Here is a 16,303-nt window from a genome sequence, read left to right as displayed (position 1 = left end):
TTGTGGCATAAATAAATAATAGACATTGAGGTACTTTCCACGAATATTTATTTTTAACATAGCTAATAACACTGCCGGTTTTTTTTCTTTGTCCTTGTATATTTCGTTTTTATCCACTATTGTAGAAAACGGTTGATACTAATTATATTTCCATTCGGTAATAAACGAAATTAGTGTTTTTTGATTGTCCTTTACCTACATTTTGCTAATAAAAACGATATATATCCAACTGACGTTTTTAATAGCTGAAAAGGAATATATTTTTATTTAAAAGTATTGTAGGCAAAATAACAATATGTCTGTATTTATTTATTTATTTATTTATATTATTTAATATCTATATATTTATTATTTAAAAACTAAACAGCATTTGATTTCTTCCAAAAAGTATTTATAGAGGGACAGTGATTACAAAAAAAACTTCTTAAAAAAATTAAAAAATTAGGAACTAATTCTATATGTTAAAGTAATTTAGTAATAGTGCATTTCCAAATTAATCCACAGTAATTAACAATTCATGTTAAATTTCGTGCCCTCGTTTAATACGCAAACAATTATTGATTATAGACTTCTTATAATCTTACGCTGCAGAAAGTAGTCAATGTTAACGGTATCACTTTTCCTGCAGTGATGCGAAAGGGTTCGCCCGCTCGTATCATTAGTAATATAAGATTCCTTGATTTCCTTGACTCCAACTTATACCACTCAAGATCATATATAGCATGATATACTGCATCACACTGACACATATACAGATGTATAAAGAAGATATCTTATACTTATTTGATAGTTTTAGACAGCTGTCATTATAAATATTAATTAATATTAATAATTATCTGAATGATTTTCTTTTTATAAATAGGAAGTACAGAATTAGAAATAAAATGAAAAAGTATTTTGGAAACTGCATTTAATTAATATTTTTGAAAACCGCTTTGAGTAATTATTCGGTGCGAGGGACACTGCTCTATTTACTTTGATCGTGAGATATGTTATCAAGGACATCGTCCTGAAAAACCTTCAAAAAGTTTTAGTCGGCGCTTATTGTTCGTTGAAAAGTTTACTAACAAAAGAAGTTTAATAGTTTTGCATGCGTTTTCGACTATCCACGCGAAGCATCAAGGTAACTTTTCAATTAGAGTCGATTAAAACCTCTTGAAGGATACTCGCGGGGCAATGGCCAACATGTCACAAAGTCAAGGTGATTAAAGCTCCCGAATAATTATTCCGCTTTGTTGCATAAATTATATACAATAATGCGTAATATAATAATGTCACAAAAAACAGTGATTTTTTGCAGTTTTGTATTAACAAAATAGAACAGAAATAGACATTTTTATTTATAAAACTTATAAGTTAGGAATACAGTACATGAAGTTGTATAATAAATTAATGTATGCTTTATATAATAAATGTATGTAAATTATTGTATAATTACTATAATAAATTGACAATAATTAGGAATAATGCATAATGTGAAATGATAAGTATGTTAGAAAATTTACTTCATTATTGAACATATTCTTAAAGATAAATTTATCTATAAATCTATATACGACTTACATGTTGTGTCATAATCTCTCCAGCACCGCAGTAAAGAAATGTGTGTGCTAATAGAACAGTAACACCAGCTATCACGGAGCATATTCGTGAAAAGGACACATCGCTTCGTTGGTCATCGGTCATCACCTAAATAATATACCTTGATATTTAACTAAAGCTGAATAGAAAAAGAATAAGCAATAATATCATAATACACAAATAAAACACAAGACATATAAGACATGTTACGCACTTTAATGTATTGAAAAGGAGAAAAGTGTATCACTATTCTTCACATACATTTTGACAAACTTACACTGACCACCAGAAACCCGTGTAAACAAAATACGATACCAAAGTGCAATACCAGCCCCAACATCAGTAGCGCAAATATATCTTCGATTTTATTGGTAAATCTGTAAAGCACTGACTTAAAAAGATGTGACATTAGAATAAGTAAAATGCTGAATTTTATACTGCAATTAAAACTTGCGAAGACCTGATAAGTCGTACATGGGTAATCATGCTGTTACGTAAAGCACTATCAAAATTTTCGGATGCAATCATATTGGCTAATTGATATTTGAAATTCTCCAACTGGCCACAAGTGTGCAGAATCACCAGCCCAAGAAGGGCGTCCACTGATGTGTAACTTATAGCTGCCAGAAACATAGTTATAGCTTGAATGAGAAATGTTAACTCAAATTGTGGACTCGGATCTGTGTCGTAGAAGTAATACGTCTGTAGCGGTAACGGTTTATCGCTATCCGTAAGATTCGACAATCGCCTAAATGGTATGCCAAAATAAGGAGGAATGATGACCACAATGATTCCAAATCCTGTCACTATGTAACCACAAATTACGATCAGGCGGGCAGTCCGTGCCCACTTCATCATCACATCTCTTTGTGTATCTAATTTGAATGCTATCCAGTCTTCCGCCATCATCTTTATAATGGATAAGAGAGCTTCGAAGCATAATAATAATAATAGTGACAGTCATGTGTGCAAAAGATAAATTATTTAATATTATTATGTTAAATTGTTTCAAAGCATTTGCAATTAGATATGAGGCAAAAAGATAATAATAAGCCTGTTGTAGAATGAAGTTTGTTCGACTAGAACAAAAATAATATTTTATACTGGAATATATGATAATTATGCAGAACGGTTACACAGCATGGATTTCTTTCATTTTGACATATCTTATGAAGGATGAAGTTCGAAGTAATTTTTATTTAACACCTATGTGGGTGCCATATTTCTGAGGTATATCACAAATTTACAAATAATATTAATCATATATAAATCTTTGTTTGGTAATTATTTAAATTACGGGACACAGCGTCGATGATTTTGACATATATTATAGTTATATTCAACAATGACTACCGTTCTAAATGTCAGATGAGTGAACTCTATAATATATGTCAAGCTCAAGGTCATCGGCGCTATGTTTCTTAATTTAAATAATTACCAAAGATATATGTATATAATTATAAAACTATTAATAGTATTTGTGATATTTATCTCAGAAACGATACACGACCTCCACATAGTTGTTAAGTAAAAATTATTTAGACTTTTAGAACTGCACCTTTCATAACATATGTCAAATTGAAAAAGTTCCGCGCTGTATAACCTGTTTTAAATAATTAACCAATATATTATATACTTTGTTACTGATATAATACGATGGATGACATAAAACAAAGGAAAAAAGATCTTCAGAAGGAAGAAAGTTAAGCTGAATATTTTTCGTCAAGTGATTTTGAACATACCTGTTTGTTTCCACCGTATAATAATAAGTTTTAATAAACCCGCCATGATAGTTAATGTGACTTGCAAGTTATCCATTACAAGCATTATATCACTGCGAACTCGTATAAGAGACCATATAAAAGGAATACCAGAAGCAAACGCTATTATGATAAAAATGATGGAAACACGAAGATCTGATATGTAGCTATTTTTGGCTGCCTTGTCGATTGTTGGCCATAAACCGATCAAGTCCAAACCAAATCGATTTACTTCAATAGCCCAAACAAAGTCTATAACAAAGCATTCGGCGTTAGGAAGCTTATGTATTTATCAAAATTTATGAAACTTTAATATCAATAAAATAAAACAAACAAAGATTTAATACATAATTTTATGGATTAAATAATTTATCATAACATTTCTGTAATTTAAAAACTGGAAAATAAAAAATTACTAGTTTTATTAATATTAATATTCAAGAAATGCACCACTGCTACGTGTCGAAGTTTTAACATAAAAAATTTGCGCAACAATCACCTGTCAAAACTATATAATAGAAGGTAGCAAATCCAAGCTTACAATAAAGATATAAAACAGACACGAATTAAATCTATTATAAGATATACAATAGGTATGAAACTTTGTTATAAGATTATAAATTATTATAAGATATATAGGTATATTATGGAATTCTTATAACATATATTCTGTATGAGTAATATAATAAGTGGAAAAATTTGTAAAAAGAATGATAGAAAACCGCAGAATACGTCAAAATTTAGTACCTTTATAGCCTGGATATTTAGACATATCCATACCAAGGACTAATGCGATGAAGTTTTCAACTGTCTATTGTGAAAAATAATGATCACGCATGTTTGCGACTCGAGTCGCAACAACGTGATAATTCACCGAAGATACATTAAATATTAAAAGTGCTATACCCAATTTATGATAGTCCCTCGTTTCGAACAAAAACTTTGTCATATGTAGGAGTTATAAAAAGAAGTGAATATGTGTTTGCTGTGGTAAATGGAAGATATATTATGCTATCGTACATTGTACATCCAACAAAAGTTGGAACTAACAACATAAAAATTTCTTCATGCATACTACGTTTTTCATGTATAATACTTCACGAGATAAATTCGCTTTGAAAAGAGTACTACATTTTTAATAGATCTATCTATAGCAAAATCGAAAACGGAGACAAATTTCAGTGAGAAAAAGACAATAAGGTGGAAAAGTGCGATATCACATGTATGTATGTTGTGTCTTCGGTAAGATTAGTTGGTCATATATTCTCGTGAATAAATGTAAATATTATATAATATCTAGTGGAGTTTACTATCCAACTTGTAATTATCGAAATTTTATTATTACAGATTGACATCTCTTACGTAAGACCTCCCCTTATCCATTAAGTTTTTGCTGTCCTTACATATCTCGTTCACATTTTTCTTTCGGCTGACACATCCTGTACAATCGCTTTTTATAGTAACCCAGAGGTTCAATACTATCATCACAAAGAAAAGGAATCGCTAGAAATGTCATTAAAAAGAACGATACGACGAAATACGATGGATATAACTTATTATATGCCTTACGTGTTTGCAAAGCAGAATATAAATGCAACAGATTTAAAAGTGCAGTCTTGACATTAAATATATCAGATTTTACATAAATGCATAATAATGTGATTTGTGGCATAAATAAATAACAGACATTAACGTAATTTCCACGAATATTTATTTTTAACATAGCTAAAAACACTGTCGGTTTTTATTAGTCCTTGCATATTTCGTTTTTATCCACTATTGTAGAAAACGGTTGATACTAATTCTATTTTCATTCGGTAATAAACGCAATTAGTGATTTTTGAATGTCCTTTACCTACATTTTGCTAATAAAAACGATATATATCCTGCCGACGTTTTTAACAGCTGAAAAGGAATATATTTTTATTTGAAAAGTACTGTAACCAAATTACGATTATGTGTCTGTATTTATTTATTTATTTATATTATTTAATACCTATATATTTATTATTTAAAAACTAAATACCATACGATTTAAATAAAAAATATAAGTTGTTCGACCAACAGGCAAATTTTAATGTGACGCACACAACGTTTCGGCCGGGTTTCCAGCCCTCTTCAAGTGTAATACAAACAAGTCGATTTCTACAAATAAACAAATCAAATAATTATAGGAATGCGAAAAACCAAAAACTGTAAACCAAAGTCAACTCACTGTTAGAAAAAGACTTGGAACAACGCATAAAGACTCACAGATCTCTCCACGATACCACGTCAGTACACTACGAAAGCCACTGAGCAAGTGAAGCGAAAACAAAACATCAAGCATTCTTCAAAAACATGTCATATATACATGGCCAATTATCCGTGTCGGCCTGTAAGTTAATATTATTGCTCTCTCGTTTGATAAAGAACATCTCCGTAACGGCCCGCTTTCTGTCATGGATTTCTCTGTGCAAAATCTCAACATTGTCCCAGTCAAATTCATGGTTATTAATGGTTCTATGTTTGCTAACAACTGAATGCAAACTGTTCCTCCTTGGTATCGCAAACCCACCTTTTCGGGACGTTATGTTAACTATTTTTTTTCTCACCCGTTGAATTATAAAATTAGTGTTTTCAATAGTCTAGTAGACAGGGCAGTGCTACTGTCAGATGACCGTTTTCACCTGAAGAATATTGATACTGTACGTAACATTCTCAGGAACAATTGTTACCCTGCTGTTTTTGTTAACAGGCATATTGCGAAGCGGTTAAAGTTAATTCAACATAGGTTGAATCATGTGATTGATGTCGTTCCTTGTGAAAATAAGATGTTAACTATACCCTATGTTAAGGGTTTAAGCGAGAGTTTTGGTCGGTTCTTTAAGCGTTTTAATGTTGATGTCATTTTTCCTATTCCGAAGAAATTAGATAGGATTATCAAACGAGGTAAAGATAAATTGACTACAAAGGAACAAACAGGTGTTGTATATAAATTGAATTGCTTAGATTGTAATCTTTCTTATATTGGACAGACTAAGACACATGTAATTACAAGAACTAATGAACATAAGACTGCTGTTAAGAAGAGGGACAGTTTGCATTCAGTTGTTAGCAAACATAGAACCATTAATAACCATGAATTTGACTGGGACAATGTTGAGATTTTGCACAGAGAACTCCATGACAGAAAGCGGGCCGTTACGGAGATGTTCTTTATCAAACGAGAGAGCAATAATATTAACTTACAGGCCGACACGGATAATTGGCCGTGTATATATGACATGTTTTTGAAGAATGCTTGATGTTTTGTTTTCGCTTCACTTGCTCAGTGGCTTTCGTAGTGTACTGACGTGGTATCGTGGAGAGATCTGTGAGTCTTTATGCGTTGTTCCAAGTCTTTTTCTAACAGTGAGTTGACTTTGGTTTACGGTTTTTGGTTTTGCGCATTCCTATAATTATTTGATTTGTTTATTTGTAGAAATCGACTTGTTTGTATTACACTTGAAGAGGGCTGGAAACCCGGCCGAAACGTTGTGTGCTTCACATTAAAATTTGCCAGTTTGGTCGAACAACTAATATTTTTTATTCATTTACTTTCCTGGCGGCTTAAACTATTTTGAAATTAACCATACGATTTCTTTCAGAAAAAAAGTTGTATATAAAACAACGTTGAATGCAAGAAAACTTCTTAAAAAGTTAAAAAATTAGTAACTAATTGTATAAAAACCTAATTGTTAAAGAATTCATTAATAGTGCATTTCCAAATTAATCCACTTTAATTAACAATTCATATTAAATTTTGTGTACTCGTTTAATACTCAAAAACATACTATTGATTATAGACTTCTTAACTTACGCTGCAGAAGGTAGTCATTGTTAATGGCACCACTTTCCCTGCAGTGATGCGAAAGGGTTCGCTAGCCCGTATCATTAGTAACATAAGATTCCTTTCTCTCCTTGAGTTCAACTTATACCAATCAAGATCGCATATAGCTTCATATATTGCATCACACTGACATGTACATACATATAAAACAGGTATTTTATAATTAAGTTCCAGACAGCTATGATTATTAATGTAAATACCTATTTGAATAATCTTTGTCTTTTTCAAACCAGAAAAGACAGAATAGGAAATAAAAAGATAAATTCATCAATAGTTTATAAATCACACGTAAGTAATATTTTTAAAAGCTCTTTATAGAATTTAAGGTACACATATATCTCACTTACGTGTTCTGTCATAAGCTCACCAGCACCGCAGTAGAGAAACGTGTGTGCTAAGAAAATAGTAATAGTAACTATCATGTAGCATATTCGTGACAAAGGTACGTCACTTATTTGTTCATCCGTCATCACCTAAATAATATATCTTGATATTTAACTAAAGCTGAATAGAATAGGAATAAGTAATATCACAGGAAAAGTAAAACATGTTACACAATTGTACATATTGAAAATGAGAAAGCTGAATCAATATTCTTACCGTACGTTTTGTTAAACTTACACTGAGTAGCAGAAACCCGTAAAGACAAAATACGATAGCAAAGTAAACTACCAACCCCAACAGCATCAGCGCGAACATATCTTCGATTTTATTGGAAAATCTGTAAACCACTTGACTTAAAAATACGTGATTAGAATGAGCAAAATATTGAATTGTATGCTACAATTGAAATTTGTGAAGACCTGATAAGTCGTATATGGATGATCACGCTATTACGTAAAGCACTATCAAAATTGTCAGACGCAGCCATACTGGCTAAATGATATTTGAAATTCTCTAACTGGCCACAAGTGTGCAGAATCACTAGTCCAAGGAGGGCGTCTACTGATGTATAAATAACGGCTGCCAGGATTATCATTATAGCTTGACTAATAAATGTCAGCTCGAATTGTGGACTCAAATCTGTGTCGTAGAAGTAATATCCCTGTATCGGCAATGGCTTATCGCTATCCGTAAGATTCGACAATCGCCTAAATGGTACACCAAAGTATGGAAAAAGGATGGCTATAATCGCTGCACATCCTATCATTGTGTAACCACAAATTACGATGAATCGGGCAGTTCGTGCCCACTTCAGCATTACATCCCTCTGTGTATCTATCTTGATTGCTATCCAGTCATTCGCCATCATGTTTAAGATGGATAAGAGAGCTTGGAAGTAGAATAATAATAATGACAGTCATGCAAAAGATAACTTATTTAAGATCATTATGTTAAATTGAGTTTCAAACTATTTATAATTATTGGATAATTCACAATCAAAAAAGAACTAACAGGGCAATTTTACAATTAATTTTTCAACTAGAACAGAAACAATATTTTATACTAGAGTATTATATTATATAATTTATTCCTAAATTATAAGACGATAAAGTAACAGATAAAAGATCTTGAAAGGAAAACATGTTAAAACTGAATATCTCTGGTCAAATGATTCTGGACATACCTGTTTGTTTCCATCGCATAATAATAAATTTAAATAAAACCACCATGATAGGTAGTGTAAATTGCAAGTTATCTATCACAAGTATTATATCATTTAGAACTCGTATAAGAGAACATATGAGAGGAATAACACAAACAAACGTTATAATGATGAAACTAATGTAAGCACGAAGATTGGATATGTAGCTATGTTTGGCTGCTTTGTCAATTGTTGGCCATAAACCGACAAATTCCAAACCGTATCGATTTAATTCAACAGCCCACACAAAGTCTATAAGTAAGTAGGCATTAGAAAGCTTATAATATATTATATTTATCAAAATATAAAGATTCAGTATCAAAATTAAAGAACCAGAGTTTTAATACGGAGATCTAAGCTTTTATGAATCTAATACTGTAACATAACTTTCTTGTCATTTAATAACTTGAAACTCAAAAATTAATTCAAAAGTTAAAAATAATATAAATTAATAATTGGTAATCAAGAAAAATGTATTACTTACACATGTTACAGATGTAATATAAAAACTTTGTATTCAAATAACAAAAACTACAGAAGGCGTAACAAAGCCACAGACTTTATAATGAAAATATATAACAAATATAGATTAACTTTATTGTAAGATATATAAAATATGAAATTTGTATAAGACGCAATATGTATGTGTGTAATATACTAATTGAAAAAATTGCGTAAAGTGTATTTCAGAACCGTGAGGAATACGTAAAAACTTAGTACCTCTATAGCCTGGATACGTAGATATATCCATACTAAAGATTAATGCGAAGAAGTCTGTTGTCAACTGTCTATTGTGCAAAATGACCATCACGCATGTTTGCGACATGTTCGCATCAATGTGATGCTTTACCGATGGATATATTAAATATTAAAACACCTATGCCACCAGTTTATGGTAGTTGCTCGTTTCGAAACTTTGTCAAAAGTAGAAGTTATAAAAAGAGATCAAGATGTGTCTGTGTGGTAACATTGAGTGATATATTATGCTATCAGTTTCACTTTATGTACAACTTTTTTCATGCCTCACAATACTTCGCGAGATAAATTCGCTTTGAAATGAGTAAAAACTAAATTATTAATAGATCTATCTATAGCAAAATCGAAAACGCAGAGAAACTGCAGTGAGAGGAAGACAAGAAGGTGGAAAAGTGCGATGTACATCTTTTGTGAATGACGTCGGGAAGAATACTTATTCATATATTCACGCGCATAAAGGTAAATGTTATATAATATCAATTGAATTTTAATATTTAACTTACAAGTAACGATATTTTAGTGATCTTACATTAAAGATCGACATCTCTTATGTAAGACCTTTCCTTATCAATTGACTTTTTGCTGTCCTTACATATCTCTTTCATATCTTTCTTTCGGCTGAGACATGGTAATGCCCTGTACAATCGCTTTTTATGGCAACCCAGAGGTTCAATAATATTATTACAAAAAAACAAAATAGCTAGAAACGTCGTGAAAAAGAATGATACGACGAAATACTATAAATGAAACATATCACATCTCCTACGTGTTTGCAAAGCAGAAAATAAATGCAATAGATTTACAAGAGCAACCTTGATATTAGATGTATCAGATTTTACGTAAATTCACAATAAACTGATTTGTGACATAAATAATTATGTAGACATTAAGGTTTCCACGAATTTCCACGAATATTTATTTTTAACAATATTAATATCACTATATAGCTAATATATAGCTATAAATAATACTATTGGTTTTTATTTGTCCTTGCATATTTCGTTTTTATCCACTGTTATAGAAAACATTTGATACTAATTCTATTTTAATTCACTAATAAGCAAAATTAGTGATTTTTGTATGTCTTTTAACTACATTTTGCTAATAAAACCGATATATATCCAGCCGTCGTTTTTAATAGCTGAAATATATTTTTATTTAAAAGTATTGTAAATAAATTAACACACACAAACACACACACACATGTCTGTATTTACGTATTTAGTTATATTATTCAATATTTATATATTTAGTATTTATAAACTAAATGATACGATTTCTTTCAGAAAGAATACATAAAGAACCTTGAAAAGAAAACTTCTAAAGAAGTTAAAAACTTAGAAACTAATTTTATATGTTAAAGACAGTTATTAATAATGCAATTCCACATTAATTAATAGTAATTAACAATTCATATTACATTTCGTGCGCTCATTTATATATAATACTTTGAGTATTATTTATAATACTCAAAACATGTAGTATTAATTATAGACTTCTTATAAACTTACACTGCAAAAAGTAGCCATTGTTAGCGGTATCACTTTTCCTGCAGTGATGCGAAACGGTTCGCTAGCTCGTATCATTAATAACACAAGATTCCTTGCTTTCCTTGCTTCCAACTTATACCACTCAAGATTATATATAGCTTGATACACTCTATTACACTGACATACATATGTATATACAGTTATATAAAAAAAGTATCTTATAATTATTTAATTGTTCTAGACAGCTGTTATTGTAAATGTTAATAACTATTTGAATGATTTTCGTCCTTTTCAAGAAGAAAGAACTGAATTGGAAACAAAAGGGGAAATTAATCAAAGACAAATTAATTACAAATTAAAAATAAAAAACAAACTTAATTATTAAACAAAATTATTTTGTAAACTATATTTAATATTTTTGAAAACCGCTTTGTAGCACATAAATTATACATATATACATACATACATGTATGTATGTATGTATGTGTGTGTGTGTGTGTGTGTGTGTGTGTGTGTGTGTGTGGTGTGTGTGTGTGTGTGTGTGTGTGTGTGTGTGTGTGTGTGTGTGTGTGTGTGTGTGTGTGTGTGTAGGGTGTCTGACATAAGGCGAAAAATCTTTTCCACAGGTAGATCTCGTCAAATTGAATTAAAATCTACAAATCTATATATACGACTTACGTGTTCTATCATAATCTCTCCAGCACCGCAGTAGAGGAATGTGTGTGCAAATATAATAATAATACCACATAATATATAGCATATTCGCGAAAGAGGCACGTCACTTATGTCTTCATCAGTCATTACCTAAATAATATTCCTTGATATTTAACTAAAGCTGACTTGAAAGAGAATAAGTAATAATATCATAATAACAAGTTAAACATGTTACGCAATTTTATGTATTGAAAATGAGAAAGCTCAATCAACAAGCTTGACGTACGTTTTGGTATACTTACACTGAGCAGCAGAAATCCGAAAAGACAAAATACGATACCAAAGTAAAATAGCAATCCCAACATCATCAGCGCGAATATATCTTCGATTTTATTAGTAAATCTGTAAAACATTGACTTAAAAAGATGTGACATTAGAATGAACAAAATACTAAATTTTATGCTGCAATTAAAACCTTTAAAGACCTGATAAGTCGTGCATAGGTGCTAACGCTGTTACGTAAAGCACCATCAAAATTTTCGGATGCAGCTATATTAGCTAATTGATATTTGAAATTCTCTAACTGGCCACAAGTGTGCAGAATCACCAGTCCAAGGAGGGCGTCCACTGATGTGTAACTTGTAGCTGCCAGGAATATCGTTATAGCTTGAAAGATAAATGTCAACTCGAATTGTGGACTCGGATCTGTGTCGTAGAAGTAATACGCCTGTAGAACTAACGGTTTATCACGATCCGTAAGATTCGACAATTTCCTGAACGGTATGCCAAAATAAGGAGGAATGATGACCACAATGATTCCAAATCCTATCACTATGTAACCACAAATTGCGATTACGCGGGCAGTTCGTGCCCACTTCATCATAACATCCCTCTGTGTGTCTATCTTGAATACTATCCAGTCTTTCGCCATCATCTTTAGAATGGATAAGAGAGCTTGCAAGCATAATAATAATAGTGACAGTCATGTGTGCAAAAGATAAATTATTTAAATTATATATTAATAATTATTTATGAATTATTTATTTTTCATTATGTTAAATTGTTTCCAAGTATTTTTAATTAGTTAATTTACGAGGCAATAAGAGAATAATAGGTATGTTGTACAATTAGTTTTGTTCGTCTCTAGAACAAAAATAATAAGTACTAGAATATATGGTAATTATGCAGAACGGTTATACAGCATCGATTTCTTCCATTTTGACATATCTTATGAAGGATGAATTTCTAAGTACTTTTTACTTAACAACTATGTGGAAGCTATGTTTCTCAGATATATCACAAATAATATTAATCTTATATATATATATACAGGGTGTCCCGGGTTTTAACCGACAAACTGCGGGAGCATATTCTACTAGTGGAAATAAGAAAAAATTCTTATATCGAGTTTGCTTAGAAATGCTTTATTACAAAGTTATAAACCAATATTGAAAAGAAATATGAGATAAGTAACAACGGAACATAGTGTAGAATTTGGAAGGTCGAAGATGTTTATGTTACGTGTATTCACATGTATTCATGTTCACTATGTTGAAACGATTCAGTATGATTGTTACTTTCACAACAGTAGCTGTTAGATTTCAATCGTCGTGTGAACTAGCAATTACTATCAGAATGCCAAAAGTGTTTTCAAATGAGGAATACACTGATATTCATTTCGTGTACGGATTCTGTGACGGAAATGCACGAGCTGCCGTACGAGAGTATCAACGTAGATTTCTTAACAGGAGAGTACCAGATAGTTCTGTGTTTAGTAATACCCATTTGCAATTACGTAATTTGGGTTCATTTCGACCTATGAATGAATATGATGATGTTCGTTCAGCTCTAAGACACCGACGACCGAAAATGTGCCACTGCAGTTTCGTCAAAACAGCTGGATACAGTTAGACGGTTGTCCATCGCACTATGCTAGACAAGTTAGAAACTGGTTAGATGAACATTATGCTCATAGGTGGATTGGTCGAGGAGGACCGGTTTTCTGGCCTCCAAGATCGCCCGATTTAACGCCTCTTGATTTTTATTTATGGGGAACTTTAAAAACTAAAGTTTACAGTACAGAAGTAATCTCGCTTGAAGATTTAAAGCAACGAATTACTAATTCAGTTACTGAGATGCAACAAAATTTTCAGGAATGTCGTACTGTAACAAATTCTGTACTACGTCGATGTCTAGCTTGTATCGACGTGCAAGGACAACATTTTGAAATGCGTCACTAAATCATTGCGTACATAATTTTTATTTTTGTGAAAAAATCCGTTGTTATTTATCTCGTATTTCTTTTGAATATTGGTTTATAACTTTGTAATAAAGCATTTCTAAGCAAACTCGATATAAGAATTTTTTCTTATTTCCACTAGTAGAATATGCTCCCGCAGTTTGTCGGTTAAAACCCGGGACACCCTGTATATACATATATAATATTTAATTAATATTTATTTAGATTATGGAACACAGCGCCGATGACTTTGATGCATATTATGGTTATGTTAAACAATCACCACTGGTTAAACCTTCTGAACATCACCCAGGTGAGTGAACTCTATAATCTATGTCAAGATGAAGGTCAGCGCTATGTCTCTTAATCTAAAATTCTAAATAATTACCAAAGATATATGTACATAAGAGTAATAGTATTTGTGATATATATCTCAGAAGATATATCTATACACGGTCTCCACACAGTTGTTAAGTAAAACTTATTTAGAACTGCACCTTTCATAATATATGTCAAATTGAAAAAGTTCCGCGCTGTATAACCTGTTTTATATAATTAACCAATATATTATATACTTTGTTACTGATATAATACGATGGCTGACATAAAACAAAGGAAAAAAGATCTTCAGAAGGAAGAAAGTTAAGCTGAATATTTTTCATCAAGTGAATTTAAACATACCTGTTTGTTTCCATCGCATAATAATAAATTGAAATAAAACCACCATCATAGATAGTGTGAATTGCAAGTTATCTATCACAAGTATTATATCATTCAGAACTCGTATAAGAGAACATATGAGAGGAATAACACAAACAAACGTTATAATGATGAAAATAATGTAAGCACGAAGATTGGATATGTAGTTATGTTTGGCTGCTTTGTCACTTGTTGGCCATAAACCGACAAATTCCAAACCGTATCGATTTAATTCAACAGCCCACACAAAGTCTATGAGTAAGTAGGCATTAGAAAGCTTATAATATAATATATTTATCAAAATATAAAGATTCAATATCAAAATCAAAGAACCAGAGTTTTAATACGGAGATCTAAGCTTTTATGAATCTAATAATTTAACATACCTTTCCTATGATTTACTAACGTGAAACTAAATATTAAGTTAAAAATTAATAATAAGAAATTAATAAATATTGTTCAAGAAGAAAGCATTACTTACACATGATACAGTTTTAAAATGTTAATAAAAAGATTCAGGATCAAGTGACATAATTAAGTGACAAAAAGCACAATGGCATAACAAAGCCACAGATTTTATAGTGAAAACATACAACAAATATAGATTAACTTTATTGTAGGAGTTATATAACATGTAATTTTTGTAAGATGCAATATGTATGTGTGTAATATAATAACTGGAAATATTGTGTAAAGTGAACTTCAAAAGAAGTAAAAACTTAATACCTTTATAGCCTGGATACGTAGATATATCCATGCTAGAGATTAATGCGAATTTATGCGAAGAAAACTGTTTTCAGCGGTCTGTTGCGAAAATGATCATAACGCATGCTTGCGATGCGAGTGTATAACCACATACTGCTTCACCGAAGAGTACATTAAATATTAAAAATGCTATGCCTCCAGTTTGTGATAGGTGCTCATTTCGGACAGAAACTTTGTTATATGTTGAAGTTATAAAAAGAAGTGAATATGTGTTTGCTGTGGTAAAAGTGAGAGATATATTATACCATCGTACATCGTACATCATTTCATCACAAGGTGGAACAACATAAAACTTTTTTCATCCATAATAATTAAAAGATAAATTCGCTTTGAAAAGAGTACTAACTGTTTAATAGGTCTATCTATAGCAACACCGAAAACGCAGAAAACTGCATTGAGAAGAATACGACAAGGTCGAAGAGTGCGATATCACATGTACGTATTTTGTGAATGACTTCGGGAAGAATAGTTGTTCATATATTCACGTGAATGAATGTTCTATTATATAATATAAAGTGACTTTTAATATCCAACTTGCAATTATCTAAATTTTATCATTAAAGATCGGCATCTCTTACGTGAGTCCTCCTGTTATCAACTGACTTTAGTGATACTCTTATAACTTGTTCGCATCACCTCTTTTGGTGGAGACATCGTAAGGACAATTGCTTTTTATGGTATCCCAGAGCTTCAATCACAATAAAAGAAAATCGCTTGAAACGTCATCAAAAAGAATGAAATGTCGAAATATGATGAACACAACGTGCTCTATGACATATATGTGTTTGCAAAGGAGGAAATAGATACAATAGTTTTAAAAGAGTAGCCTTGAAATATTGAATATTATATCCGATTTTACAGAAATTCACAATAATGTGGTTTGTAGTATAAATAAATAACAGA

General features: G+C 31.2%; 4 protein-coding genes across 8 annotated transcripts; 1 reads left to right on the top strand and 3 right to left on the bottom strand.

The window, feature by feature from the left end:
* Positions 1-33: 33 nt before the first annotated feature.
* LOC105275931 (odorant receptor 13a) lies at positions 34-4,257 on the bottom strand. Of its 2 annotated transcripts, none has more exons than XM_026971015.1 (7): positions 4,089-4,257; positions 3,324-3,593; positions 2,042-2,510; positions 1,859-1,958; positions 1,564-1,689; positions 585-740; positions 34-245 (listed from the first exon to the last, which is right to left on the bottom strand). In XM_026971015.1, exons 1-7 carry the CDS (start codon positions 4,117-4,119, stop codon positions 192-194), a joined length of 1,206 nt encoding a protein of 401 aa, XP_026826816.1. In that variant the 5' UTR covers positions 4,120-4,257; the 3' UTR covers positions 34-191. The 2 variants fall into 2 exon arrangements, with proteins under 2 accessions (XP_026826816.1, XP_026826817.1); XM_026971016.1 differs by having other exon boundaries at positions 1,859-1,972; positions 2,056-2,510; positions 4,089-4,168.
* Positions 4,258-4,657: 400 nt separating this feature from the next.
* On the bottom strand, positions 4,658-9,651 carry LOC105275932 (odorant receptor 13a). Of its 3 annotated transcripts, none has more exons than XM_026970977.1 (7): positions 9,518-9,651; positions 8,780-9,049; positions 8,016-8,484; positions 7,834-7,933; positions 7,560-7,685; positions 7,183-7,431; positions 4,658-4,844 (listed from the first exon to the last, which is right to left on the bottom strand). In XM_026970977.1, the coding sequence occupies exons 1-7, from the start codon at positions 9,621-9,623 to the stop codon at positions 4,683-4,685; spliced, it is 1,482 nt and encodes a 493-aa protein (XP_026826778.1). In that variant the 5' UTR covers positions 9,624-9,651; the 3' UTR covers positions 4,658-4,682. The 3 variants fall into 3 exon arrangements, with proteins under 3 accessions (XP_026826778.1, XP_026826779.1, XP_026826780.1); XM_026970978.1 differs by having other exon boundaries at positions 9,282-9,611; XM_026970979.1 differs by lacking the exon at positions 4,658-4,844 and adding an exon at positions 5,036-5,246 and having other exon boundaries at positions 7,183-7,338.
* LOC109610764 lies at positions 5,785-7,245 on the top strand. Its single transcript, XM_020030566.2, has 2 exons — positions 5,785-7,021; positions 7,169-7,245. The coding sequence occupies exon 1, from the start codon at positions 5,864-5,866 to the stop codon at positions 6,626-6,628; it is 765 nt and encodes a 254-aa protein (XP_019886125.2). The 5' UTR covers positions 5,785-5,863; the 3' UTR covers positions 6,629-7,021; positions 7,169-7,245.
* Positions 9,652-10,506: 855 nt separating the features above from the next.
* On the bottom strand, positions 10,507-15,448 carry LOC105275934 (odorant receptor 43a). 2 transcript variants are annotated; one of them, XM_011333148.3, is made up of 7 exons: positions 15,362-15,448; positions 14,618-14,887; positions 12,183-12,651; positions 12,000-12,099; positions 11,722-11,847; positions 11,065-11,220; positions 10,507-10,694 (listed from the first exon to the last, which is right to left on the bottom strand). In XM_011333148.3, the coding sequence occupies exons 1-7, from the start codon at positions 15,390-15,392 to the stop codon at positions 10,641-10,643; spliced, it is 1,206 nt and encodes a 401-aa protein (XP_011331450.2). In that variant the 5' UTR covers positions 15,393-15,448; the 3' UTR covers positions 10,507-10,640. The 2 variants fall into 2 exon arrangements, with proteins under 2 accessions (XP_011331450.2, XP_011331455.1); XM_011333153.3 differs by lacking the exon at positions 14,618-14,887 and having other exon boundaries at positions 15,362-15,438.
* Between the last annotated feature and the right edge of the window lie 855 nt (positions 15,449-16,303).

This window comes from Ooceraea biroi, chromosome 7 (genome assembly GCF_003672135.1).
Source record: "Ooceraea biroi isolate clonal line C1 chromosome 7, Obir_v5.4, whole genome shotgun sequence".
NCBI classification, from domain to species: domain Eukaryota; kingdom Metazoa; phylum Arthropoda; class Insecta; order Hymenoptera; family Formicidae; genus Ooceraea; species Ooceraea biroi.
The sequence above is the reverse complement of the archived record's forward strand: the minus strand, read 5'-3'. Positions and strand labels throughout refer to the sequence as shown.

Bases quoted from the DNA above. Each gene is read 5' to 3' on its own strand.
- LOC105275934 (XM_011333148.3), bottom strand. From the start codon at position 15,392: ATGGATATATCTACGTATCCAGGCTATAAAG. The intron at 12,652-14,617 runs GTATGTTTAAAT...TATGCTTGCAAG, and splicing joins TATGCGATGGAAACAAACAG to CTCTCTTATCCATTCTAAAG. The intron at 11,221-11,721 runs GTAAGTCGTATA...TATGTATGTCAG, and splicing joins GAGAGATTATGATAGAACAC to TGTAATAGAGTGTATCAAGC.
- LOC105275932 (XM_026970977.1), bottom strand. From the start codon at position 9,623: ATGTCGCAAACATGCGTGATGGTCATTTTGCACAATAGACAGTTGACA. The intron at 9,050-9,517 runs GTACTAAGTTTT...ACTTACTTATAG, and splicing joins TACGTATCCAGGCTATAGAG to ACTTTGTGTGGGCTGTTGAA. The intron at 7,686-7,833 runs GTAAGTTTAACA...TATATTATTTAG, and splicing joins ACGGGTTTCTGCTACTCAGT to GTGATGACGGATGAACAAAT.
- LOC105275931 (XM_026971015.1), bottom strand. From the start codon at position 4,119: ATGGATATGTCTAAATATCCAGGCTATAAAG. The intron at 3,594-4,088 runs GTACTAAATTTT...GCTTTGTTATAG, and splicing joins TAAATATCCAGGCTATAAAG to ACTTTGTTTGGGCTATTGAA. The intron at 246-584 runs GTAAGATTATAA...ATTCCTTTTCAG, and splicing joins CATTGACTACTTTCTGCAGC to CTATTAAAAACGTCAGTTGG.
- LOC109610764 (XM_020030566.2), top strand. From the start codon at position 5,864: ATGCAAACTGTTCCTCCTTGGTATCGCAAACCCACCTTTTCGGGACGT.